General features: G+C 36.2%; 1 protein-coding gene across 2 annotated transcripts; it reads right to left on the bottom strand.

Annotated features, from left to right (window-relative positions):
* Nucleotides 1-22: 22 nt before the first annotated feature.
* LOC105423304 (uncharacterized) lies at nucleotides 23-27,946 on the bottom strand. 2 transcript variants are annotated; one of them, XM_011633005.3, is made up of 9 exons: nucleotides 27,481-27,946; nucleotides 6,614-6,850; nucleotides 5,852-5,964; nucleotides 4,324-4,433; nucleotides 4,099-4,177; nucleotides 3,419-3,555; nucleotides 2,890-3,036; nucleotides 1,492-1,708; nucleotides 23-1,025 (listed from the first exon to the last, which is right to left on the bottom strand). In XM_011633005.3, exons 1-9 carry the CDS (start codon nucleotides 27,559-27,561, stop codon nucleotides 827-829), a joined length of 1,320 nt encoding a protein of 439 aa, XP_011631307.2. In that variant the 5' UTR covers nucleotides 27,562-27,946; the 3' UTR covers nucleotides 23-826. The 2 variants fall into 2 exon arrangements, with proteins under 2 accessions (XP_011631307.2, XP_011631306.2); XM_011633004.3 differs by having other exon boundaries at nucleotides 1,486-1,708; nucleotides 27,481-27,941.
* Nucleotides 27,947-27,990: the final 44 nt, after the last annotated feature.

Genomic DNA, 27,990 nt, shown 5'->3' with positions numbered 1-27,990 from the left:
ATAGAAATAAGAAGCACATGTATTTTTAGATTGATGAATTTATGTACAAAAAGCATTTATCTAATATATCTTATTTAAGATATATCTTATTTAAGATCAATGCGCAATTTTGTAAATTCTAATGTCTATGCTTATGACTATTATATTATGATACATACGCAGTCTAGCACGGAGAATCATTTTACTTTAATGATAAAGCTAAATATAAAAATATCGACGTGTGAATCGTGCTTATTCATAAAAAAATTTGTTAACGTATTTAATTCCGCGTTTTTAGAATTTATTAAGATATATCATTATGTTGATATTATTAACAAGTGCAAGAGTATAAAAAGATCTCCGTAAGAAGAACATAATAAAACATATATAATATTCAATCGACATTATACAAATTCCGTCATTCGCTGCAAAATTTTCGTCATAAAAGATAAATTAACAATCATTATATAATATCAAACTTGATCTGTTGACACTTTTTTAATCCCGTCTCACTTTATTAATTTCTGCTATTTTGATATTAGGTAGTTTTTTCAAAGTATGTTAGCTCAAGTACGGTAAATATAATTGATTTCCTGATTAGTGATCAAGAAAGTGTTAACACATCGTTCGACATTATATTCAATATTTTCTAATTCTTATATAATACTTGAAATTCTCCTAAGATTGCACTAGCAGTTTTACGGTTGAACCGAATGCCTGTCATTCGTGCGATTGAAGTAATGCCATAGCGATGCATATATATATAAAATTTGTGTTTAAGTTTAGAGTAACGTTAATGTAAAAACGATGGAGTTCTAGTTTTTGATAAATGAAGCTAATGAGAACATCACTTCCCGGAATAATGTGAACCGATATTGGACGGCGGTCCTCTGTGATGATGATGATGTTTTTGTCCAGGACCGGAGTATCTACTTCCTGGTCGGGAATGCACTATCGCATAATGATCGCTGTTCGTCGATATCGATCTCGTGGAATTCATGGTTGATCCCCCGGAGGCGTATCCTTGCTTTCCATTTAACGAATACCTGAACATAAGAAGGGTCTTGTTCAGGCACGCCATCGCATGTGTCATGATGTACAATCCGAGATATTAATTACCATCATCGTGACTTTGCTACGCTTAAATTACGATTTTACTTAAAAGACTCTCGATCAATGTATCTCTTACTTTCGCCCGAGAGCAATTTAGGCTTAAGATTTCTCGATTGTACGACCTCAGATTATGTCGAATGCAATTAATTTATAAAAAAAAGTATATAAATATATGAATCAGTTACCACATCGCCAGTTACCACATTTAATCTGACAGTGATTTCATTAGCTTATCAATAATCGATTCGAGCCACTTAAGTGAGCGTTATGGTACGCGATGGATGGCATACGATGGTTATATGATGCATCATATCATATATTATTGATGCAATTAATAGAGATACTTTGTCGGCGAGTCACGCGATTCGCTTTAGAGAGGTAATTAAGTCAAACCTCGACCCGTATTGAGAACCGTGCCAGCTGCGGTACGGATCGTAATCCTCAATGATTGACGGCTCCTTCTCGATAATGTCGGTCCGGGTGCAGCTACAGGTCATCGCCGAACACAGGAATATATTGATAATGAGCATGATGAGGAATAATATCCCGAGTGCCACCGCCAGCCACAGGAGCCACAGCGGATGCACGGTGCCGTCATCGTACAATGTTTGTACAACTGTAAACGTGAGGAAAGTAATATGTAATTTTCGTATCGATAGATGTTCGTGTATTTGTAAATTTGTACATGTGTTATAATAGAAACGCCTTTGATTACAATATCGTGTAGAAATAGCATTTATTCAAATAGTATTATCTAATAAAACGAATATTCTATTTAAGTAAGTCAAAGAAGATAATTAAGAGACAAGTGAAAATGTTTAATATAACAATGTTTCGATAATAAATTCCTCTTATGATAATGTTTTTAAAGTTAATCGATTCAAATGATTTTAAAACCGCGAGATAAAAAAATACTCAGTTCTATTTTATCAAACATAATAAATTTAACGATATTAGTTCACGAGAACATCGTTGATGACTGGTTGTGAAAATTGTAACTCTGGATGTTGGATGGAAAAATTCCAAAAGACACAAAGTGTGATAAGCGGAATAAGATCACTTATGCCAAGTTAAGTACACATTATAATTTGATGACAGCCTTTGGGTAAGTTGCGTGTCGAAGCGATTCAAATGCAGGTCAGGATGATGAAGAAAGACGGGAGGTAACCATTTTGTGACGCAGGGGAAGAAGACATAAATGGGACATATACAAGAGAAGCAATAAAAAGACAAAGAAAGAAGAAGACCGCACGCATTCTCAGCATGGTCGCATACTTTTCATGTCACGACAGCATATCAAAATTAACTACAGACTGCAAGACACTTGAAGTCGAATGTTAATCTAATGTTCAGTCATTTCCTTTATCAAATTGCAATCTTTGCTTATAAAACAGGTTCCGGTTAAAAAAGCGCAAGTTTTCCTTAAAAAAATTAAAAGAATATACACTTTCACTTAGTACTTTCTAACATTAAATATTTCTTCGTTAACTGTGAAACTATTTGTCATTTGTAATGTATCATGTAATGTATAATGTATTCCGTATTTAAAAAATTTGTTACTGGATAAAAAAATTTAAAAAGAAAAAAAAAGAGAGATTACAAAAAATCAAATCCAGATCAAAATGAGAGATGAATTTTATTAATTGAAAATTAATTTTCCATTTTCTTTATTCGTTAATGATAACAAGTTAATGATAACAAAAGCAATAAATGTAATAGAGATAATATAATAGTTAATTTGTTGATAATACTTGTTGATAATATTTGTTGATAATATTGATATAATAGTTGGCTTACCTCGTTTTTCCCCTGGTTGGAGAACAAAAACACTTGTTCCAGCAAGTAGCACTCCTTCTTCACTACTAACGCTTTGTCCGTTAGTCGAGGAGACATCCTTTATTAATTCTTCTTTATCTCCTTCGCATATGGGAGTACCACAGCTTCCTAAGAATGGAAAATTTAATTTACATTATATTACAACAAAAAATTCTGATCAAGTTTAAATTCGCAAAAAATTAATAATTTATAAAAAAAACAAAGGCAAAAAGCAGAATTATACTTTTGAAGCATTTATTGTATGCAATTTTATATTCAGAATGACACTAAAACGTAATCAGCGTGATGCTGATTGTCAAATCTTTTATTGTAAAAGGATCGTAACTTTTATGATTCGGGACGTAAAAAAGCAATTCCTCATAAAATGTACGAGAATCGCTATCTGCTGTAATGTCGCAACAAAACAACGAATCGTAAAAGTTGAATGCCATTTTATAACCCACATTCGTAACGAGATGCTAATGGGAAATCATTCACCGGATGAGTTTACCTCTGCACACGGCGATGTCACATTGGAAATGCACCTCTGAACTATCAGCAAACCGGAACATTGAAAACAATGTAGCATCCGCTATACCGGTACTTCGATCGTATATGAATTTCGTCATTCGCACTTTCACAGGACAGCTTTGCAATCAAAATAAATTATAATTAGTAAATTATTTCAATTGCTAAAGTAACGTTATAAACTATATTAATAGCAAATTGCTCATCGTTCTTTTAATCTTTTTTAATTACATTGATTAAATAGAATTAATTTAAACTTTCTCTTAGCATTTTGGTATTTGCGAGAAAAATCCGTTTTGACAAAGGAAACTAAAAAGCAAAAGCGTGAATTCTCGTTTTACATAATAAAAATCTTGATAATTGGATCAAAATCTTAATAAAAATATTACTCAATAGGATGGACTTTTAAAGAAAACTATTTCATTTTTTATTCATATATTAATGTTAAAATTATTATTAAGAGAAACTAAAAGTTGCAGTATTCAACATGCTATCATATTGCGTTAAATATATGAATATTTTTATATTTATATTGCTATTCAAATATCTAATATTTATTCATAGCATATATAAATATATACGAAATCAAATAAAATAATATTAAATTTGTTAAAATATCCTTAATCCAAAATGCACCAATCAAAATGTTAATCATGTACTTACCCTTTGTCATCTAAAAGTTGCACACTGGAATTGAGCTTGTTGAACGCAAAGCAGTTCTTGACACGGATCCCGTACATTCCTGCAAATTGAATGTTTAAACAGTTGAATGTTTAAATGCTGAAACAGTTCTTCAGATAAGATCTCACGAAGAAACCGCAGCTAACGGATTTGTCCATATCATTTGGACGTAAAAACAAATGATGGAATGGGATATAAGATACGAACCGTCTGGGCGTGAAATCTCGGCACGCAGCGTATAATTGTGACCGTATATAGCTTCTTGTACTCTGACGTCTTCGTCCAAAAGGCGCAGGGAAACCAGCGAAGTTTCATTTCTGCGCAAAAAAGATTATTTTGTGAGAATGAATTTCATTTCTTATACGTCTTGTAGCATATATTATCATTAGAATCGTAGTTGCAAGCGATAATCAAAATTACGATTGGAAAAGTGTATAAAAATAAAAAATAAAAAAGTATGTCAACGAGTCAATTCATATAATGATGCGTATGCAATAATAAAATCAACGAATTGTGCAAAGTCATGTGTATTGATTTCTAAAGAAGAACCAAGAAAATTTATTCAGAAGATATATAACGTTATTCCGACGAAGCAGGTACTTATCATTTGCGGGATATCTCATTTGACAACAATCGCATACCAATTGCCAGTCGCATTTTTCATTACAGAATAAGAAAAAGATTTGCGGTAAATCGTAACGTCGCGAGAATGTTAATTACTGATTCGCTCCGCTTATCTAATTCCTGAATGCCCAATAAACTTTGTCATTATCCAGGAAGCCTATTTTTTGTTTGGTCTAACCAACGTGTATTTAGACAATAATAGTATATATTTCAATGCACGAATTATCTTTTAGTTTTTAAGTTATCTTTTAACTCTTAAAATATAATATATGGCTATTGAATACTAATCTGCCGCATTTGGTATTTTTAGCCAGAGTTTTGTAATATTATCTTCATGTTAAATTGTACAACAAATTTAAAAGATCTTGTCCTTAATACTATTTACATTATTAGATAATAATATTATTGTGATATTTTATATAATATATTACTTAATAATAATATTCTATTATTTGATATTTCTTTAAGAAAATATTGAACACACACATATTGAAACTTGTGGCATTGGTATCGTGCAAAGCACATTTGCGATATTTTGAATTGATTATTCTAAATTGAAATATCTCTCTCTATGTAAAATCAACATGACGCAAAAGTGGAAATATATGACTGAATGATTCCAAATGGTAAATATCAATGATCAATTAGGAAACGCGAAACCACTAATGATCGATTAAAGGCTTGCGAATGGTATTTCCCGTTTAGATAACGCTATTCACGCGTGTCAAGCAACCACTGGTGCGAGATATTTCTATTTCTCGTACATTTGGTAGAATTTACCGTATGTCGATTATTTACGATAGCACTATGAAGAGTCCATAAATAAAATAAATCGAAGTACAACATCAGCACAGTTTGTTCCGCTATTCTGACAATTTACTGATTTACTTATACGGAAACTACAAATGCTATATGTTGAAACATAATAATATATTACATACATACAAATTAGAAAATAATTGTAAAATATTTAAATTACAAAAATTCTCATTCCTCATTCCTTAAATTATTATTCTATATTCCGCTGTCAAAAATTTGTAATAATTAACACTGTAGTATTAATTGTAGTTTGTGCATTATATCAACATTTTATAATTAATTTTAAACTTACTTGGCATTTTTGAAGCCCGCTTTTCCACATGTAATAACATAAAACTTGTCATCTGCTAGCTCTAGCGTTTTGTGTATTCTAACTGCGATAGGAATGGAACGTTCTTCCGTGTGCTGTAATATTATCATAATAGAGAATTATCATTAAGAATAATAGAATATAAAATCTTGCATATTACACCCAAAATAATTCATCATTTTCCGTTTAAAATTTATTTTGACTTTTGCATACCATTAATAAATTTACGAGAACTTTTGTAAATTCAATTGTACGAAAATTGTATCTGTGAGAAAACTTCAAGTGTTTGGTTACGAAGCGTTACATTTACAGAACAAATATCTAGACGGAAGGATAAGAATTCAAATGCAAATTGTAATCTGCATATATGATGGAGTCTCACGTTATTCTTAAGGCATTTTCAGTGACTGGGTACGCATAAATCAGCGTATCCGCAGCCTTCTCAAAACAATTAATTTTCTGGAACCTCTCATGTAAATAGATGTGAGTACTAATTTCTCCGCGTTTCCGCGAATTATATAAAACATAATGTATTTCGAAAGTCCATTATTTTGTATGTGTTCTCGTGTAATAAGTTAACTTTTTAAAATTACTTAAAAAGCTTGTCCTACACATGTTATAAGATAAAATGTCAAACAAATTAATTTTTTGTAGATCTTAAATGTAACCGACATTAGTTTCCGTACCACGATTCCGTCGCCTTTTTGCATACGATTTCCATAATCATATAAGTGAACAACTTACGTTGTTCACGAGAACTCCGCAATACTCGGGACTGTCCTGCGACGCGAACAGATTGATGCCCAGAGTGGCGTGTGTCGTGCCATTGCCCGATACCATGCACTGCGGGGTTCGATGGTCCCGAGCATGGATCGCGCCTACGAAACTCTGATTGAGATTGACACGAATCGTCATGTAACCGCCCTTGCACGTCGCCGTCACCGTCGGCTGGAACTCCGTGTCCAATAATTGTCCGGCGACCTGCAATCAGACAAGAACGGGAATTAGACCTGGAGCTCCGAACGAGCGGAGCCAATTATTGCATTCTAGAGCAAGTGCGCTCTTCAGTACGACCGTGAAATTTCCTCGACACGTTCTCCGCGTTAACGATTCGTGCCCGAGGAACATCATCGCCAAGTCCACTCCGCCTTCGTAAATATTTAAATCAGGGTCAGTACTGCGCCCCAATAGCATCGTTGGTTAACTAACTCCGGCTGGCGATCGCCGATTCCATTCCAGATCATGGCCATAACTATAATGCCGATTGAGAAAGACGGTCTCAGTTCGACAGCTAACCGGGTCTTAATGTGTCAACTTGGACGTAAGAATATACAGTACCAACGAATTTCAACGGTCATATATTCTCCGTTGCGAAGGTAAAACCTGTCGGAATTCGCCTGTCATTTTTACTGTCGTGGAATTCCATTTGCCAACGAGGCGTTCGGCCAAGTGTCCTTAACTCGCCAGCTTTCTTTGCAAAAACCACAAAAATACGCGAATTTCATTTTACTTCGAATCACTATATCGATCGCGAAACGAGGCGAGTATCTGCATTCTTTGTAACGCTGTTCGCCAGGCTGTTTTCGCATAATATCAGACTCGTACGAGACTCGGAGCAATTTCCACCCCCGTCACTATCCCGCTAAGGAGCACTCGACGAACGCAGGCCAATGATATTTCCTCGGGCCGGATCACCGACTTAATGTACGAGTAAACTTGGACCGGTCTGGGCGGTAGCTATCGGCCCACGCTAACTTTCAATTTCATGCGGTTGGACCGCTTTGTAACGCGGATAACGCGCTGTACTGTCAGGAACACGCGATCAGACATATATGCACGACACAATCTTGATATTAATCTCGCATTGATATAAATCGCCGAGTGCATATAGATAGGACTATTATGGCGTAATGAAAGTGACGACATTGCATTAATTTCATGGTTAACTTATTAAATATATAATTAAAAATGTAAATTTTTACTGTTGATCGTATACTGCATATGGAACACCTGAGAATTACAAGTGCTGTACTAAAAATATAACGCCATTTGCAATAAGATGTCTAATTTACGTTATCTACTGAATTAAATTTCCAATTTTTTTAATAAACCAAGATTACAAAATGCAAACGTGTAACTCAGCTGCATTATTATTAAATTATTAAAGATTCTCGTGGTACGAGTTATTAAAAATTTCAAATACTAAAAATCAATTAAAAATCAATTAAAAAAATAAATAATAAAAATCAACATTAAAAAAAAACATCTCAAAATTCTTAAAAAAATGATAATTTTTTTGTCGAAATTAATATCAAGAAACTTCTTGTATTAAATCTACTGAGGCTGAAACAATTCTACCGTTTCGAGCAGCATCGCCCAGGGCTCCAAAGAGCCGAGACAAAGATCCGCATGTAAGTGTTCGGCAAGGACACGACGAGTCCTAAATGCTCCGACGTTATTCGAGGAAGAGGATCTCGCAACAGTCGTTAGTCTTTCGTTCGCGAGGCGAACTGCTCGTCGAAGAAGAAAGGCGGCTTAGCGGTCCTCGATTAGTGGCGGATGCTTTGTCTACGTGTGCGATGACAGGTATACGATAGCGAACGAAGAGAATCGTGGTCGCCGTTGGGCAAGACTTTGCGAGCCATATCCTGTGGCGGTCCGCAACATATGACATTATGCGCGTATAATTTAATAGCGTTTATTGTTGCTCGAATGCTTGTTCGTCCGAACGGAAATTGTGCGACTGTTATGCGTTTACGTAAAGAAGTATCTTTCAACTCATCACTTCGCGTATTAATATGTACGGCTCAGGTAAACATAGAAGTATTTGCAGCGATCGACATATCAATGCTCAGTTATTGCAAAAAATTTATCTTTCTGTACAATGCACGTTATTTACAAATTTTATTTATCAATAGATAGTTAATAAGAATTATTAAACATTAGATCTCTTTTGTGCAAATCATTTAAAAATGTGAATGTCAAAAAGTTAATTTTTATTTAAAGTAATTCAATTTCATTTTTCAATTTTATTTCATTCATTTTCATTTTTATTTCAAACAATAATTAGAAAAGTTGCATTAAATGATATGTAAAACTTAAATTAATAAAAATAAATTACATATTTTAAAAACAAAATCTGCAGAAACGTTTCGTGTAGAATGAATATTTTGTAAATTATAGATTCTTGGATATTATCATTGTTTAGCTGAAGGCATTGCAAAACATTCAAAATAAAATCTGAATTTGATATTCACGTTTTTTGATATCCACACGCTAACGCCTCGAAAATAACGGTAGCTTGCAACATGATGATAATACGTACAATGTACAGGGTACATCGCATTGGGTTGCGACTTGCTATTGCATGACATTTAATTGGCAAAATACAGGAATGTATTTGCATGCTTGTACTTCCTGCAGTATCCATATCATGCACGATAAACATTCGCACGATGGCGAATAAATAATTTAGCGCAATAATGTGCATTATGCACGGTTACATAAAGTTATAGTCGATGCAACAGCGTGCCGCGTTCGGCACGGAAACATCAGTTCCGCCTGTTAAACTAGACTCTTATCCTCTCCGTCTGAAGTATTATAAATATCGTGCGTGCGCCAATTATTGTCCAGCGGCTACAACTTAGCCTAGACACGCGGTAACCTTCCGTCGTTCAACCATCATCCACGCCAGAGGTCTTTCATAAAAATACGCGGCATGAATGGATAAGCTTAAAATAACATGCGGAGTGACATCACGTAATCGCAATGCGAACAATAGGATATACGTTAGTTGCTTACGTTACGGCGAGTCGATCGGATAAACGTACACGTCGGATTCCGCTTGAAACTGGTTCAAAAAATCGACGGCACGTGGAAATATCGGCAAGGAATGCGAACGTCAGTGGCCTCCAATCTTTCGTCGTAACTGATAACTGATTAAAATTGTAGGATTATCTTAAAATAAATTGCACGACAAGAAGAAATATCAGATTTAACAAGAGACGGGAGAGGAGGAGATTCGCGGGAAAGACACAAGGACGCTGATATAAAAATGGAAGTTTTATTAATAAATTATTAATGAATTATATAAGCGTCGTGCGCGCGCGCGCGCACGCGCGCAGGAGAGAGAAAGAGAGAGTGGAGGCAACAACGCTTTTAAGATACACCTAACGACACCGTGGCAGCCGATCGCGATAAGCGAAGTTATACAACGCAAACAACTGCGAGGACGCGGGAACTCGTTTGGAACAACAATTGCGATCGGGCCGGCAATTAATAATTCGCCGGGGGGGTTGCGCGCGAGCCCTATCGCGTATCGACGCCGCGCGTGCAATAAATTGATAACTTTTTCGCCAGGGCTCTAATGCCCGCGCGCAAAAATTCACGCGTGGATAACGGCAATGCATCAAGATTTAATCCCGCCGCTCTCGTACCCGCAATGTTTCAACGCATTCCGAGCGCACACACCCAGTCCCGGGTGCTCGAACCGCAGAAACAGGAACAGCAGGATCGTTTCTCCCTTCTTCTCCCCTCTCCTCCTCTCCGCCCTCTTCACTCCGTCGGATTGGCGATCGGAGACTTTCGGCTGTTGGCGACGTGTCTTCCGATAAATAAGGGCCGAGACGCAACAGGATGTAAGGGACAAGGAGAAAGATATAATGAAGTAAACGCTTGTACTTCCACTGGAAACGTATTTACTTGTGAATTTTTCAACATTTTATATATATTTCGCTGTTGTTTGATAAGAAGTTATGGAAACAATAAATTTTATCTAGAAAAGTGAATTTAAAAATGTTGAAGTAAAAACTGATTAAATTGATGTTATCACTGAAGAATTATTTCATTATTCCATTAACCTCGGGGTCTCAATTATCATACTTGACCCTATTTAGTGGTAACAATAATAAGATAACAACTACAAGAAGCAACCAACCAGAAAGCAGGTGCAAAGGATGAAACAAATGGATGCTGTATATCAGAGAGCATAGAGTACATTCCCGATAATACAATTGACTTGAAATAAATTACAAAGTGCAATAAACTGTGAAGTTAAACGAATATCTTGTCCCAATGTCTTAATTTCATAGTCACGGTTATAAATTTTTAACAACAATGTAATAAAGTATTATATATAATATATACAATCGATATATAATATATAACAATCAGGTGTCTTTGTAGTCTTTGTAGATGTTTGTTCATACATTTTTCTTCGCATTTCCGATTTCCTCGCGATGAGTATTGCTGCTAATAAAGATAACTTCAATAAAGTACGTTATCTCTTAATGAGCGTAGTTAATTACCATTAGAAATGTTGGATAATCGAATACGATAAATCATTCTGTAACATGAACATACGGCCTTTCAGGAATCATCCAATGGCGCAATTGAGAGATTCGTTTATATTTTCTTAATCTCCAACTAATGAGCATCGTGTAGTGACTAACTCACTGATAATTTAAATAATATTTAATTGCAAATTAGATAAATCTCGCACGTTAATATTTTTTCCGAGAAGCTACTTTTCCCTTTCAGCATGGATTATATACTTCCGTTCGAAAGGTCGTTCGCCTCTCCACTACTAGTTCGGACCGGATAATAGATTCAAGAATTCACCTCGCGACTATCTCAACGACAAGGACAAGGATGAGATGTAGGACAGCGTAAAATGCAGATAGTTATCATAGTCACGTTTCGCATTGAGCCGATCGAGCTTATCGGAAAACCTGCGATTGTTTTACCAGCGACGTAACGAGAATCGCAAACGAAAGCCGCATCGAATGGCGCGTGTGAGGCGCAGCACGTGTGAGGCGCGGTGCGAGCGAAGCTACAAAGGCACGAGGAAGTCACGTCCTCGAAGAACAATGCAGCCGCGTCACTCCCGCAAAACGCGAGAAATAGTATGGGTATCCACGTTACACAATTGTCTTCCCTGATTCAGCAAGAATTCCTTGCTACGGCAACTATTAATAATTGTTTACGCGAATCGCCCGTTGCTCCGATGTTGAAAGCTTGATTTGCTCATTTGTTAGAAGACAAGCAACAGGGTGCAATTACAATCGAGGCTCGTTTCTTTTTTTCATAGACAAGATGATTGGTGTCTATGGGATTTTTGCAAGAGTCTATGAAGATTTTTAAGAACTCCGAGAGAAAAAGATTTATAGGATTTATTTACACTTTCAGAGTAAAGGGGAAAGAGGAAAGACGATCTATAATGTAGATATAATAAGAGCTTTATGTGCAGAAGATTTATAACGCAGATAATAATATAAATTTCAAATTACACACAGTGTAAGTATTTTTAATAAAACTAGGTATTAATGACAACATTTAAATATTTGATGTTGAATAAAAATGCTTTTAAATGCTTTAAATGCCTATTCCGGAAACAAGATCACGTTGTCAAATTCCTTTTTCTTTCGACAACATTGATTTATTATTTTATGAAAGTTGTAATTACGCTCTTTAGTAGCGTATCCATATCTAAATTACTTACATAAATATAATTTCATGATTTGCGGAAAGCTACGCGGGGCATTATTTCAAATAACCGCTACCAGTATGAGAGATAAAACGTGATGATTTATCTGCTGGTACGTAGGTACATAGTGCTTTAATGTCATTCATATCTTTTCTCGCCGTGATTCGAAGCTCCGATCGTAAATAATTGCGTTATAGTAACGATCGTGTTATTCATTTTGCGCGTACTGCACACACAGGTACGCTCTTCAATAATTGAGAGGGCAATTACTCGTGTATACGCAGTTGAATGTCATTGTATCTCGTCGGATGCGAGGGGCACGATATATGCAACGCGTCGTCGGCACGAAAGAGCATTCTTCGCCCGGAGGCTGCGTGCCCGCCCTCGAATTATCTCGCGAAGAAAAAGGAAGTCGAAGTCAAAACGTATGTTATTGACCCTGGCTCGTTCGGGTTCCTTCGTCTAACCGCTCGTCTCGTCCTTTTTTATCGCGCAGCCGCTGTAACCGAACCCTGCGGCATTTTTGTCAGAAGTGCATCGTTCACAGTGTATGCAATTTACGACCATCGCCATCTCGCCATCGCCATCGCATCGCATCGCATCGTATCGCATCGCATCGCCAACTTCGCGTTCCGAGATTTTTACGGTTCACCGCGTCCTTCGAAAAATATCCCTTTATGCAATAATGAGATAATTACGTTTGTACAAATATACGAAGTGTCCCGGCGGAGTGTCCACTTTCTTCCGATCGCGAAGACCGATGTTATCCGAAGAGAGAAGCTTGTTGTTTGTTTTTATGTTGAGATATATTAGTGATTCTCTGTATAGTAAAAATTATAATTTCTTTTTAAATTATAGTAACTACTACGTTACCATATTTTATAGGATATACAAGTATATAAAAATAAAATTATATTGGATATAATTTATGAAATATCGTAAATTATTACAAGATATGAAATAATTAGTGATATGTATCTTACAAGAAAAATTATATGCAGTTTAGCGCCAAAATCATTTGGAAATGAAAGAGTGCGGTAAATTAATATAGACTGGGGGCATTATGCTTTTGAATAGAATAATTAAAAAAAGTTTATTAATTATGAAGCTCGATACGCATGGTGTTAGAAATTAATCATACGAAATATAGTTTGCGGGAGTAATGAATAAGTCTGCACCGCATTATCAGATCATGGACCGTGTGTAATTAATTATTAAATTTCTGCAGTATCTGATAGGCTCGTGTTTCATCTCCTCCCACTTTTGCGAGGGCAATCTCTCGAAACCCGAAAGCGTGCAAGTGAAAGCAGGATATTTACCAGGTCGCATTAAATTCATCTTTAAATTTATCTAACCAGGGAAAAAGTGGACGAGAAAACATTGAAAAGCTTGCGTCCGTAGCGGAGAAAATAATTTTCCACTTTACGTCATGAAGAGATAGTTGCGGCATCAGTAGGGCATCGCAAGAGAAATGGATGGTTACTGCATGAAAAAAGTTCTCCTTCTAACTGCTCCTGAGTTGTAGGTATTTTGAGAATTCTCATACATTGGAAATATGTACAGACAGTTCCTTCCTTTTACCGTATTACATTTTAAAAAGAGAGTTGTATACTTGAAGTTGAAGTTTCCTCTAGCGAAAAAGGTCGAGAGAAGTTTCTATTTTCCGCGCTTTTGAACGCGTTATTTGCAGTTCGTAATTTATATAATTATATGTTTTAAAATAGAAACTATATAAATTATGTTAGAAAATTATTCATATATAGCATGTATCGTGTAAATCTTTATCAAACCTTAATTAAATTCACAATATGTTATGTATAACGGTATATCATTATCCTGTTAACAATTAAATTAATTAAATTTTATCACGTTTAAATAGGTTAACCTGCACATATTAAAATATTATGAACCTTGAGGCAAAAATACTGTAACATTCTTCTCTCCGGAGAAAACTTTAGAAGCCTGTTTCTCAGTTATGATATAAAAGGCGTCTGGACCTTTTATATAAAGGCCGTTCAATTAATAATAAACCAACTTGGGAGAGATTAAACCGCCGCAGGTTGATCGCGCGGCTGGCTCGAAAAGCGAGATGGTCGAACGATATCGTTTTGCGCGTTATCTTCGCTTATCGAAGATCTCGCGCGCGCTCGTAGGATGACGGCACGAAATGCGCGCATTCGGAGAACAGGAAATCCTACTTCGCGATGCTGCCTCGGCTCCTTTGTCCTCGCATTCTCGACGCGCGTCATTTACGGCCATATGTTTGCCCGACTTGATAATCTAAGAGGGAACGTATTAACCGAAACGTAACGACCGAGAAAGAAAATAATTTCTCAGCTCTACGTGCGCTGCAATTTCGTAGGCGCGCATAAATCTCACTCTTCCACGCGATATTTGTTTTTCGAGTGTAATGTAAATTATGCGTTGGGCCAAGGGTCGTGGCTGCCTACACGCGAAACATGCTATAGAAGAGACGATGAGACAATGCGCCATAAGAATAAAATATTAAATAGAAGCAAGGAAAAATAAAGAGAAATAAACACGCGATAGTTTATAGTTATATGATTTATTATCATACGAGAGAAGACTTTAAAATTTTATTTAAATAATGTAGGTAAGAAGAGATAGACAAAGCTAATATTTTATATAAAAAGATATATATATATATATTTGAACTCTTGGGAACAATTGGCATACACGATTTCTTGGAATATCATCAAGCGCAATATATAAAATAATAAAAATTATCTGATTATTCGAGAAACAATAACGTAAAATGCGCATATGTTTTGTGACCATTGTGTACTTGCGTATGTACACGCACATATGTCATCGAATGGCGAAAGTGAATCGCATTAAATTATTGCGATTATATACAGGACGAGAATGGCGATACTTATTACCTTCACCACCTGCGTCGAAATCGATAGAGAGATAGAATAATGCCCGGCGTTCGAGCAGGTGGATATTACGATCCTGCGGGCGCGCGCAAACGTTCCCCACAGTATACTTATCTACTTAAAGTATTTATTATTCCCGCGACTGGAATTTTCATTGTAACAACATTGAAACGAGCCGCCCGTGCACCAAGACCGCGCAATGATGGATTCAGATACGCTCGAATGGTCGACGCTACATAGATCGCGTGTACTTCTGGGAACAACATAATTTAAGAACAAATCGTTTCCCTCTCGAGCTGATTTTACAGTCCCGTAAGGAATGATAAAGAGCGCACTGCTCCGGTAGCAACGCGTTTGCATAATGGCATAAGAATAGATATGGTTTTACAGTTATTCTTTTAAATTTCTCGCGTTGGAATCTAATGGAAAAGTATATTATTTTAATTTAACTCTTTTAATATTGTTAATATATTTTCATCAATCTTTTTATACATATTATATCATCGTAAAATTAAAAATTTCTATATGCACAATCTTAAGTGGTAAGGAGAAATACGATTGGTTAAATATTGATTTGATGAATTATTTGAAAATATAGCACTCAAAAAGTTAAAATTCTTTTTCCTGGAAATAAGATTCGTCATAAAATAATTTTCGAAAAATCATATTCATAATGCTTTAGAACAGATGCAATTCGATTATTATTTCAATCGGTAAAAATTTATTTTCGGAAAGATTCAATACAGATTTCAGATAAACGAGAATGAAAATTATCTTATTGCCAAAAATGAAAACTACTTTGCTGTCACGATCACAGTATCGTCAACGGGACGTAAATTGCAGCGCGTAAATAAAGAAACTTTCGGAATTTCGCTCTTGTGTAATCGTTTCTTTAACAGGATGTTTCTTGCGCGTCGAAAAAGATGGCTCGTACGCATGCGAGCCTTTCCATTCATGGCGTGTTACAACCGCAGCTACGTAAACCTCACGGAGAAAAGTGAAAGTATGATGTTAAGAAAAAAACGAGAGAAGCCGACGGTCTCATCGGGATGATTTTACTCCCATCAATGTGCTTGTTTCGCCATCTTTTTATGTAAACTCCGAGGCTTGCCTTTCCCTTCTCAAATTGCAGTACGACAATTACAATGCGATAATGGTTTTAATAAAATGAGAAAGTATTGTGAGATATCTATTGAACTCATTCAATGTACTTTGACAATCGGTCGAAGTTGCAATATTATTGTTGCGACAAGAATAATCCCCCTTTCAAGTAAGAGCGAAAGCTGGATTTTTTCTTATTTTCAATATTAATGCCATAAATCACGAGGGAAGGTCAGCTCTTCCGTTGTTCGAAAAGCAGCTCTTATTCTTCTCGTATTCAGGAGCGACAATGGTTCTTCCAGGCAGACTCTTAACCCGTCTGGTCCTCCTGATGCGCGAGCCTCTCTTCCTTTGTGGTCTCGCTACAACGCCTCGGCTTCCAGATAGGATTCATACACGCCCGCGATTTTACGACAATGCCATTTCGTGCGGCAAGCATCCACGTGTGCGTAGATACGTGTCTCCTGTGCGTGTGCGTTCGCGCACAGCGTGAAGAACGTTTCAATAATTTCGCTCACCGTCACTACGAAGATACGTGAGCCTACGTGAGCCTGCCACGCGGATACGAGCAACATTGTCGTCAGACGACAGACAATATCCTCCATGGAAACTAACATGCGGGATGTTCTTAAAATAATGTATTGAAATCTTGGGATTTATTGTTGGAGTAATTTGGTATTCTGTACTAACCTGCTGTTCTTTTAATTGCAAATTTTTTCAAGATATAAATATATCGGCTTTGCCGATTTCGGAATTATAACTTAAACGTTCTTGTGATTTATAAGAGTTTTAAATTTTGAATCTTCAGATTTTTAATTTTAAGAATTTTTGAAATTTTGATTAACGATATTTGTTTAATATGAAAGATATATATCAAAAGGAACAACTATATATCTATTCATGAAAAAAGAATTTTATTTATTTTATATATATATATTATTATTATCTTGTAAATATTAAACATAATATAAATTATTATGTATATAATAACAAAAAATACAGATTATTATTAACTAAAATACATAGAAACATCTTGTTTAAATTATATATATGATATAATATATTTACAGTATATAATATATATTACATATAAAAGATTTACAAATAAAATAAAAATAAATTTTACATTGTGTTGAGTTAATGAAAGGATTGATAGCAAAAATGTTTTTTAAACTTATATATCTTTTTTGAAATACTTCTTTAAATGTGCAAATGTACGGTAGCTTCAACAGCTGCCACAGCTGCTCAGTGTGCAAATCCGCGTACCAATAATACCACAGTTCGCACTTTTGCAATACGGTACGCATCTAAAAAGAAAACATTATATTATATGTATTTCCATCCGCATGTATACGCGCATCACGCTGACATTTCGTGTATTCGCAGAATATTTTTCTCTTCCGTTAAATAATCGGACGATGCGCGCCGTTAAGGGTTGACGCTCTCCTTTTGTGGTCTCGCCAGTCGGCCTTAACTTTCGCGCACGCTCGCGCGTTTACGACGACGCTATCTCTAGCGTGGTCGTACAGCACAGCACAGAGCGTGAATAACGCTTCGACAATTTCGTCTCGACATCTCGCCCGCGGCCGAACCGCGGACATAAATCACGATCTCCACTGACATACCTGATTTGCCGACTGCCATAGGCATATATACACCGAGTATAAGCTCTGTATAGATCATGCGATGTCAAGTGTTTAACCCTCCCGTAGCGAGCCATGAATTGTCAGCGGACCAAGGACGAAGATCTCCTCCAGCCGGACCCGCCACTAATTCCCTGCTTCGGTTACCATCTCGGATATTTTACAGTTAATACTATGTTACTCAATTAAACACCATGGGAATGTATATGCCTAACATCATTTTGCATAGTATATATAAATACTTGTACTATTAATGATAATATCTTAAGATTCAACGATACCTCATACAATGTTAGATGAGATAAAAAATAACAATATTATATTGAAAGAAACAAGAAAAAATTCAGATTACGAAATATCGTGCTTATGTAAAAAGGGAGATAAAAGTTAGTCTCACTATGCAAAAAAAGAGAAGCTAATAAAATAATTCCCGCGTATAAAATCTCTACAAGAAAAAATTAGTTCTTCCAATCATTTCATTAATTATCAGAAGTTATAAATCGAATCCGTTTCAAAATTTTGAGTTTTTATAATTTGTACAAAAATAATTTCCGAAAAAAATTCACAGAGAAGAAAGGATTGAATGTACGGAAGGATTAAACATATATATATATATATATATAGGAATAAAAATCTCGGTGTTATTATTTCATATGAATTCTCACGGATTCCTTTTTCTGGGTAATTCTGTTTTATTCCGCGCTCGTAGAAGCGGAGAGGTGACGCATTGAGTGTGGTACCATACTTCAATAGCATGTTCACGCGGTAGTAGACCCGTTTTTGCTCGGATGATACCGTCATGCGTAAATGCGTAAATTGTGCGGCACGTGTGATAGACCTCACGCGCCCTACATGCATTCATAATCACGGTATTCAGTGCTATTCTTCTCGAAATTACACACTTCCCCCATGGGAGAGTTAATCGCGATCGATCTTTTATTCGTGCAACTTTTAACGCCGCGATCCTGTTCGCCTATATGAATACCGTAATAAAGCGTAATTCTTGTAACTCTGTCGATCTAAAGTTGCAAAGTGCACGTTAATAACAATCACCGCTGACCATTTACTTTAATGCATTTTAAACCTATAATAAATATGTATTCATGTGTAAATCATGGGCATTAGTATTCATTAAATAAATCGTTTTCTTCTTATATTGTAATATGGTATGGGTATAACGCGAAAGTATACAGGTGCCTGCATTAGTTACGTCAGACTACTTGACAAGAGTTTTGCCAACATCGAGCGGATTTTCGAAAGGTTGGAACTGTTGACTCAATTTGCATTTCTCGTGTCCCGAGTTTTCACGTCGCGTTTGTACCATAACCGAGGCCTATTCCCCGTTTTCACGAGTCATGCGATGACAAAGTTGCATTATTATTTATTGCACGCGCGTTTGCACCAACCGACAACATTTATCATGGTCTACATACCGGGAAGAAGAAAAACGAACGACACGCTTTTTTTTTTCTAATCTCGCTATACGGGCGGCACGTTGCATTTCGCCGATACGCACGTTCTCGCTTTCGTTGATGGATTTTAAATAATATCTTGATAATATGATAAAAAAAGCAACGAAAACGGTGAAATCATGTCGCATTGTGTGCGCATACCATGATCGGCACGTAGTACGAGCGTCGGTTGGCGGCGTCATCATTAGCGCCGTTTCCGTTTGCTCTGATACGCCAGAACTCGTAACATCGCTGAAGCGATGCGTAATTCCCAGTAGCACTCTGGAGTTTTCCAACGCGAATCGAGTAACGTTGTTCGTCGAGCGAGACCAACAGCCAACGGCTGCATTCCTCTTTTTTTTTCCTCCTCTCGCCAGGAGCCTCTCGCCTCGCTGACTCCGAAATCTCGCGAGAGAAGAGAAGAGACCATATCAATCTTCGGTTTATGGAATTTCTAGTTACTTCATTTCTTCCATATCAGGATATTAAATTAACTTTCATCGGACATCGTTCTAGACAATTTTACACAATATCTATATACACAATCTTAAAAAAACTTTTTTCCGACATATTGTACTCTAATAATTAAAAAAAAGATATTTCAGATTTAGAATTTCATTTATGAGAGTCTCTGGAAATAAATGGTTCAATTATATAGTTAATATTTATTCTTGATCGTTATCTGGTGTCCGTACAAAGTAATGACTTCTTTAAGATTTAAGCATTAAATTAGAGTTTTCTCATAGTTACATATGTTTTCTGAGAGAAATTGCTTTACTTTCATTATCATAAAGCATATAAAAATGAACCATACTTTCACTTCGTTTCAACCGGTACAAATTTTCATCTTTATATTGCATGAAAGACATATCATACATATGTAGATATTGTAAATATGAATTTCTCCGAAAACATGTTACATTGAAATAGCGGAATTGAAATGACTGTCAAGCATGGAATGTGTAGTCAGTCAATCTTGAAATATAATTAAACGATTAGTCAGCTAGTCGTGGTTGATTTCTGCATATAAGAACCGCCTAACGCTGAGACAATCTACAAGTTTCAGGTAGACTCGCGTCACTGCTGGATGACTACATACATAAATCACATAACATAGTGCTTGATGAGCCGCAAGAATAGGCAACCATTTCCTGATCGCGTAATTTTTGCCTCATGCATGGTTTGGTACCTCACAAATACGTACATTGCCATTTTAATCACGCGTTTTTTTCCAGGATGCTTCAAATCACTAAACAACATATAAACATTGCAATATAATGTATAGTACTCCATTATCGATTTTATTTTTTTTTTTTTAGGAAAATTTTTAATACAAAAGAAATCTCAATTCTGTACCAAATGCAGAACGCATCATAAACTCATCAGTAAAATATTTGACATTCCACAATCGTGAATTTATTATCAAAGCTGAAATATGCTATTAAATGGAAAATATATTTCCTTAGAAATCTCGTGGGTTTTCGATCAATAAGCAACTCTACGGCTTTCTCGATTATTAAAGCTCGCGGACTTCACGTGACGTCGATGCGAGTGCGGTTCAATCGGCATCGTCATATTTACGGGAATAAACTGTGAGGTTTACTCGTCTCATCCAGGGAAATCAACAGGGGAGTACTGAAATCAGACGGGATGATATTTCATGGTTCTTTCTCGCGACACGGCGCTCTCGCTATCGATTCCCGATATATCGCAAACACGACGGGTGACGCGCCGAGTACCAAGCGTGCCTGCGATGGTCTCGATCGCCGGGATATTACATACTCTCTTGCACTTTCGCAACCTTAAAGAAAATACTTATTATTGTACGCGGCGAACGTAGGCTGCGGCCGCGCAGCGTAGGCAGAACTATCTGGTCCGTGGTCGTTTTCCGAAAATGGACACGATGGAGATCGGAAGAGAGGCGCGAATAGTGTTTCTTGGATCGTCGGAAGTTGGCGAACGCCGATGCCATGCTCTTCCAACCAAGTACGATCTCGCACGCGTGGGTAATTTCTGATATCATCCCGATATTACGATATTTTAAAGTCTTCGATCGAGCGAAAATTCAATTTCATTATCCAAAATATATCCTTCCACGCATCTTAAGTAAAGAGTAAAGTTTTTTTTATTGTACATTACTAATATACTGAATATTGATATGTAGTTTTTGTAAGAAACTAGAAAAAAATATAGCTTTATTATTTGTATCATGAATATACACGCGAATATATAATTTATTGTGGATCTCATTTACAACAACAAAAGAATTAATGAAGAATTGATATTTTTAATAATGATTTGTGTCTGGCTACCGCACCGGATATTACGATTAAACGGATTAATAATTTACCTTTACATTTGTCTAACTGAATAGAGAATAATTCGTATTGCGGCTTCTTGTTAATATTTTACACGCTAGAGAAATGGGTTCGGTAAAGACGCTGTAAAGATTTCCATTAAGCAAACGTAAGAGTGAAACTGCAGTTCACGGTAATATACGCGAAGCGATTCGACTCGAAACGAATGGAAACGAGAGTATCCAGCATACGGAAAGTCGCTATTTGTGATCGCAGCTTTGCGGTATTTTACCATATGTTTAGCACGGCAGGGCCGTTGTGATAAAGACACTTTATTTTATGTTTTGCGGCTACGGCTCGTGCCGATTTACGACATTATGTTCCAAGTTGAATAGATTGTAACTTAAGGTACCTTTCCCATCGCCGGACATATTTACACATCGCCGTGGCGGATTTAATGAGTGGACTACCGACAGTAAATTCCGCGACGCGATAAAATAAACCGAGACGAGATACGTTAATGTTGGCTAAACGTAGTTTTAGTACCGTGCCACGCAACGTATGTTCGAACATGTCAATTGGCATTTGCAAAAGAACTTCCAAGACCGCCCAAAGTAACATCGCGATCGTTAACGTACGCACTGTATTAATCCTTCCATTGTCACAAAAGAGATTTGTCTTTAGTAAAATATCATCGATATAAAAGGCATAGAAAATAACAGAGAAATATTAGCCAATGGTATCATAATACAAAAATGTCTCTAATAAAAATCATCCGAGAAAGGAATGATCTTGCGATGCATGCAAAAAGTAGAAAAATAGAAAATGTCGCTATTTATAGCTGTAATTTATCGGCTACTGAGTAGCAGTAATTTACGAATGAGCGGCGAGTAAGGGAGGATACTTCTCGAAATAATCGCGTTTTATCCGATGATTTAGTATCATCTCGTAAAATATTGGAGACGGACGCACGGTGCACATTCAAGATTCTCGCAATCGCGTGCAGTACCAAGGCCTCAGGATGTAGGGAAAGATTTTCTACGCGTGATCGATGCACTTGGGGACACAGCGAGTTGCATGGCGAAATCGCAGGCATGTGGCAAGGCGAGCATGAATTAAATTAATCTAGGTTGATTTTACCTTGCACGTTCCGACGCGTCGTCATTGAGGAGCCACGTTTTATGACTAGATCATCCGACGTTGCTCACGCACGTCAAAAGCAACGTTACATCTCGCTCACATGATACGAGAATGAAGCTAAAATAACCGCTGCAACGTAGCAATTCTACAATGTCAAAGATCAGAGGCTCCGGTACCAGCGCAGCCCTGACGACGGCAATGTAGATGCGATCAAACGATGTACTTATACAACGATTCTTGCTTGCGTATAAATAACAAACGAAAGAAAAATATATTGACGATAAAACATTAATACCGATAGTACATAAATGATTTTTATGCCTCTGCAATTCAAATTTTTTAATTTCAAATCTACTGCATATTGATGCAGGAACGAAACTGAACAAATACAACGAGCCTGGGATTCACATGACATTTTCTTTGTTCATGTTCAAATGCAGCATTTTTCCGTTTGCAGAGAGTTTGCAGAGTTATTACAACATCTTACTAACATCTTTTTCTTTTAATTTTTTTTTAATTGTGCACAATTAAGATTTATGTATAGATTGTCATAAATTCTTTCTACCCACAGCTCTCGAATTATAATCGATGGAGAATAATGAATTGACATAACGCACCATTGAACGTTCGTTTGCCGGCGAAGAATATTTCTTTCGTTTTCTCCGATATGACGCAGCCGTCGACTTACGTAAGACAAAGGTGTATACGTGTATACGTGTGTGTACGTATATGTGTGTGGCCAGTTACGCAATGGTCCGAATTTATCACTTTCTCGCGTCGCTTTATATAGGACGCACTATCTTGCCGTATAGTGTACCATAGGGGATCTCATAAATATTAATACAGTAGCGTATATAAGAGCATAGTTATGCGAAGTAAGGCCGCGCGCTCAATAAGGCCGCCTACTATCGGGGCCCGACGTACTGTCCTCCGGCTGTTCACAGGGACACGTCGGAAAGGGAAAAGTTTGCGCAGAAAACTCGCACGTATTCTCGATTACACGTATTCTCGATTAATTCACGAGATCGTTTCTCAGAATGCGCTCTTTGCAATTAAAATTCTCGTCGAATCTACAGACAACTCTCCTCCATTTGTCAGTATAAAGTAAATAAAGAATATCAATTGATGATTAATAATTATAAAAGTTTAACTGATATCTTATCTTTTTATTTGCCGTAGAATTCACAAGAAGAAAACATAAAATCATCTAATTACTTATAAATTATACACCAAAACGTTAATAACTAATTAAATTCAAAAATGTTTTAAAAATTTATCCTCTCTACACAAAATAACATGTAAAAGGAGGACAAAAAGGAATAAAAACTAGTATTATTAATATTATTATTAAAAAGACTTTGAAATATACATTTTTCAAAGTAAAATCATCCAATTAACAGTTTCAGATTTATTCGTTTCGAGACGACTCCAGCTTGTTAGCCTAATTTGCACATTGCCCGGTGGAAATATTGAATTTGTAGCTTCGCTCAAAACATGCTGCGAATCGCGCAGGCAAAATAAACGTACATTTGCAGCAATACAACGTACATTTGTTTCATTTCCGTTTGAGCGAAGTGGAATCTCGGGATGGTCGCGCGTTAGGTCTAGAGGATTAAAATCTACTAAAGGTCGCAACGTTGGTGATAACAAATAATAATCAATGGGATGCGCGATAAACAATGCGGATATCGCCCAGCATGAAGCGGCTTCTCCTTAATTAGATTTTTTGATTAACTATATAAAGCTGGGACCGCGCGATGAGACGCGGCGCGGTGCGCTGAAGCAAGCGGTTGCTCCAGCACGTGTTGCACGCTTGTGCGCACGCACACGCGTTTACACACGTGCACGCGGATCCGGTGCATTCCTCCTCGTAATAGGCGGACCCCGAGGCCTGGAACTTTTCGTCCCGCGCTACATTTCGGAAGAAGCGAAAAAACTGAACGACGCGGAGCGTTAACTTTTCAATGCGTCGCCTTGCTAATTGATAGCAAAATTCACTCTCAATTTAACGAGGAGAAAGTGACCTTAAAATTTACATAATTAGAAAAAAGATAATAAAAATACATGTGGTACTAATATACATGTGGTATTAATATTGCGTAATATAGAATATAAAATCAATATTTTTGTAATTCTTTTTTTATTCTTTAATGAATGACATTTTAATTCTGCAATTAATTAAATCCGAATAATATCAAAAAAGACACAAGATTATATGTTTTAAAATATAAAAATATATGCTTTTGAGACTTTGCGTGTCAGACCAATTTTCACATGTTCGTAAAATAGCGACTGAAGGACTTCGCCGCTTTCGAGCAATAGCAACTTTCACGTTATCGCAATTTTTCTTGCCACGATATTTTTGTTGCACGACAATGAAATCGAGAAACTAGTTTGCATCCATTACTATAGCCTGTTCAGCTGTCTCAAGAGAGACATGTAACTCCGTCGTTCAAAAAGACAAGAAAAACTCATCTATTCTAATGCAAATTATTACTCGTACGAGTCTCGATAAATGAAACGTTTCGTCAGAAGATGTCTGTGAGATGCAAGATATGAAAAACACAAAGAAAAGATATACAAATGATAAATAATGAAAAATAAATATATCTTAAAGTAATTATAACGTATAATACGTATTGTTCGATTCCTTCCGATAATCAAGTCATATATAACGCATTCGTGAAAAGATTACGGGAAGCAATTAATAATCTTGCTAATGCTGTATGTAATAAATTAGAGATGGTATAGCAGTAAATATATACATTAAGCACACAGAGATTCGTTTGCGATATCCATCGCACACGATAGAAATCACCGAGGAACGTGACGTGTCCGTAAATAGTTACGAGTATTTAATTCATGTTTCCTTTCTTCAGCTGCTAAGTACAATCAATAGAAGTATGTGAAACAACAGAATATTCTTATTTCAATTTTGATATTTTTTTTATCAGCCTAATTATATCGGCTCCATAATAAAAATAAAGCACAAATGCAACGAATATTTGAAAATTTATAAGTTTTAATAAAAAGTATTTAATTTATAAGAGATTACTTCAATTATATATGTATATTACTTACCATAAGCTTGCTAATTTTCGTTTCTTGTGATTGTAAGGTGTGTCTGAGGTTTATGTGTGAATAATACATGCATCTACACGAAAAATATAAATTGATTTTGCATATTCATTGCTGATATATCGCGGTTGCATGTAATTTGAGTCAGCATGGTGTAGCGTTGTAGAATGCCGTTTTTTGTTCGATGATTTATGTATTTATGATTTTCTTTCTCGTTCTATATAACGTTAAACATTATGCATATTAGCAAAGCGAGCAAATAAGAAGAAGATGAATAACAAGATGGCATAAGTTTATCAAATCATAAAACAATTTTTAAAATTTCTCTGCAGATATTTAATCACTTGATGCATTACTATATCGGTCCCCTTCGTTTATGTAGTACAGTTAAGCGGTCTCTATCTTCTATGAATTAATCATTATGTATCCATTTATATTAAACTTGTATTTGTTATTTATATTCACATCACATTTAGATTTTATATTAATATTATATACGCTGTTGAATAAAAAATAGAATAACTCAAGAAAGTGTGAAGTGATAAATTTCTGTTAAGAAATTAATATAAAAAGGATATCTTATGAATTTATTCAATTTTCTTTTCACAACGTTCCGCTACAATCAATTTCCTTTAATATTAATTAAAAAGTATAAATAATAAATTAAAATAAATTTAAACTATCAATAATCAAACTGAAATAAATTTTAGAATTTCGTGTATTTTTAATTTACGTTTAATCAAAGTTGTTTATGATGAGAAAAAAGGTTTCATTTTAAATATAAAACAACAAAATGTATAATGATATATATATATATATATATATATATATATATATATATATATATATATAAACGAATAAAATGTCGAGAAAAGTCAATATTAAATTGCTAAAAGACTAAGAAAAGAAGAAGGAAAGAGAATTAAAAAAGCTTGGAAACGCTCTTCAACATACTTTAATTTTAGGAATCCGGATGTTTGGTGTCATCATTCTAGCAGATCAAACTTCACGGTCATGTCGTAATACATATCTTGAGCACTGAAATCTCTTTACGCGATCGAGAAGATGCTATCGAAAAAGATACTATCTACATTTTAATATTAATTATACTATTTACGTTTTAATTTTCTTTTTATAATTTTAATTAAGAAATTAAAATAAAACAAAAACAAAAATATGTATTCAAATTATATATATCAAACAAATATATAAAATTAGAAAAAAGAAGTTCTTATTTTGTGATATTATTGCTTACTTTTGTAGGCATGACATAATATAAAAATCATTTTTTAATGAAATATAAGATATGTATACATATTTTCGTAAAAAAGATTTTGTTTTCGGTGCTCCAAAATCTATGGTAAACTCGCGTTTACTCCAAACCACTTAGTGCCGCTAGATTTCCCGCGGAATTGTTTGACAGCGTATCCGCATACAAACGCGCGGTTTCCGGCGCGCTCGGTGGCGCGTTTGAAACGGAATTCTCATCTCTTAGGATAACAGTTCCTCGTACTCACCTGGCCGACACCGAGCGCCACCAGGAGCCAGCAGCACACCGCCGCCGTCGACAACAACCTCCTCCTTATCGCGACGGTCATTTTGCAGGATGACCCGCGCCCGCGCGTACTGACTGCGTCGCAGAGCGTGTCGCACTCGCCAAAGGACCCGCCGAAGGCCAATCTCTCACGTCACATTTTCTTCGTTCCCCGAGAAGAGTCTCATCGTATCCGCCGAGGTACCGTGACGCGATAGTCAGCGCGCTCCGCGAGGTGACCACGAGGCGTGCCACGAGGCCGTTCTCCTCTCGTACGCACGTCCTTGCTGGCTGCGTTGGTACCGCGAAGTGGTCTCGGAAATCGTTCGGGAAAGTCGGCACGACCGCGACGAGGAAGATCGCTGGCGGGTGTTAGACTGGCGCAATAATGACTGCGCCCGCCGAGCTGTTCCGAGAGACGCTCAGATGTTCGGCTTTCTGGTGGGGATGGAGGTGGCCGTAGTGGCCATTCCCTCTTCATCCAACTCGCTAT

This window comes from Pogonomyrmex barbatus, unplaced genomic scaffold (genome assembly GCF_055798465.1).
Source record: "Pogonomyrmex barbatus isolate J1 unplaced genomic scaffold, ASM5579846v1 scaffold3, whole genome shotgun sequence".
Lineage (NCBI taxonomy): Eukaryota > Metazoa > Arthropoda > Insecta > Hymenoptera > Formicidae > Pogonomyrmex > Pogonomyrmex barbatus.
The sequence above is the reverse complement of the archived record's forward strand: the minus strand, read 5'-3'. Positions and strand labels throughout refer to the sequence as shown.

Excerpts from the sequence above, each read along its gene's own strand:
- LOC105423304 (XM_011633004.3), bottom strand. The coding sequence starts at position 27,561 with ATGACCGTCGCGATAAGGAGGAGGTTGTTGTCGACGGCGGCGGTGTGC. Across the intron at positions 3,037-3,418 it reads TGACATCGCCGTGTGCAGAG|GAAGCTGTGGTACTCCCATA; the intron begins GTAAACTCATCC and ends TTCCATTCTTAG. Across the intron at positions 1,026-1,485 it reads GGTTCTCAATACGGGTCGAG|GTATTCGTTAAATGGAAAGC; the intron begins GTTTGACTTAAT and ends TCTTATGTTCAG.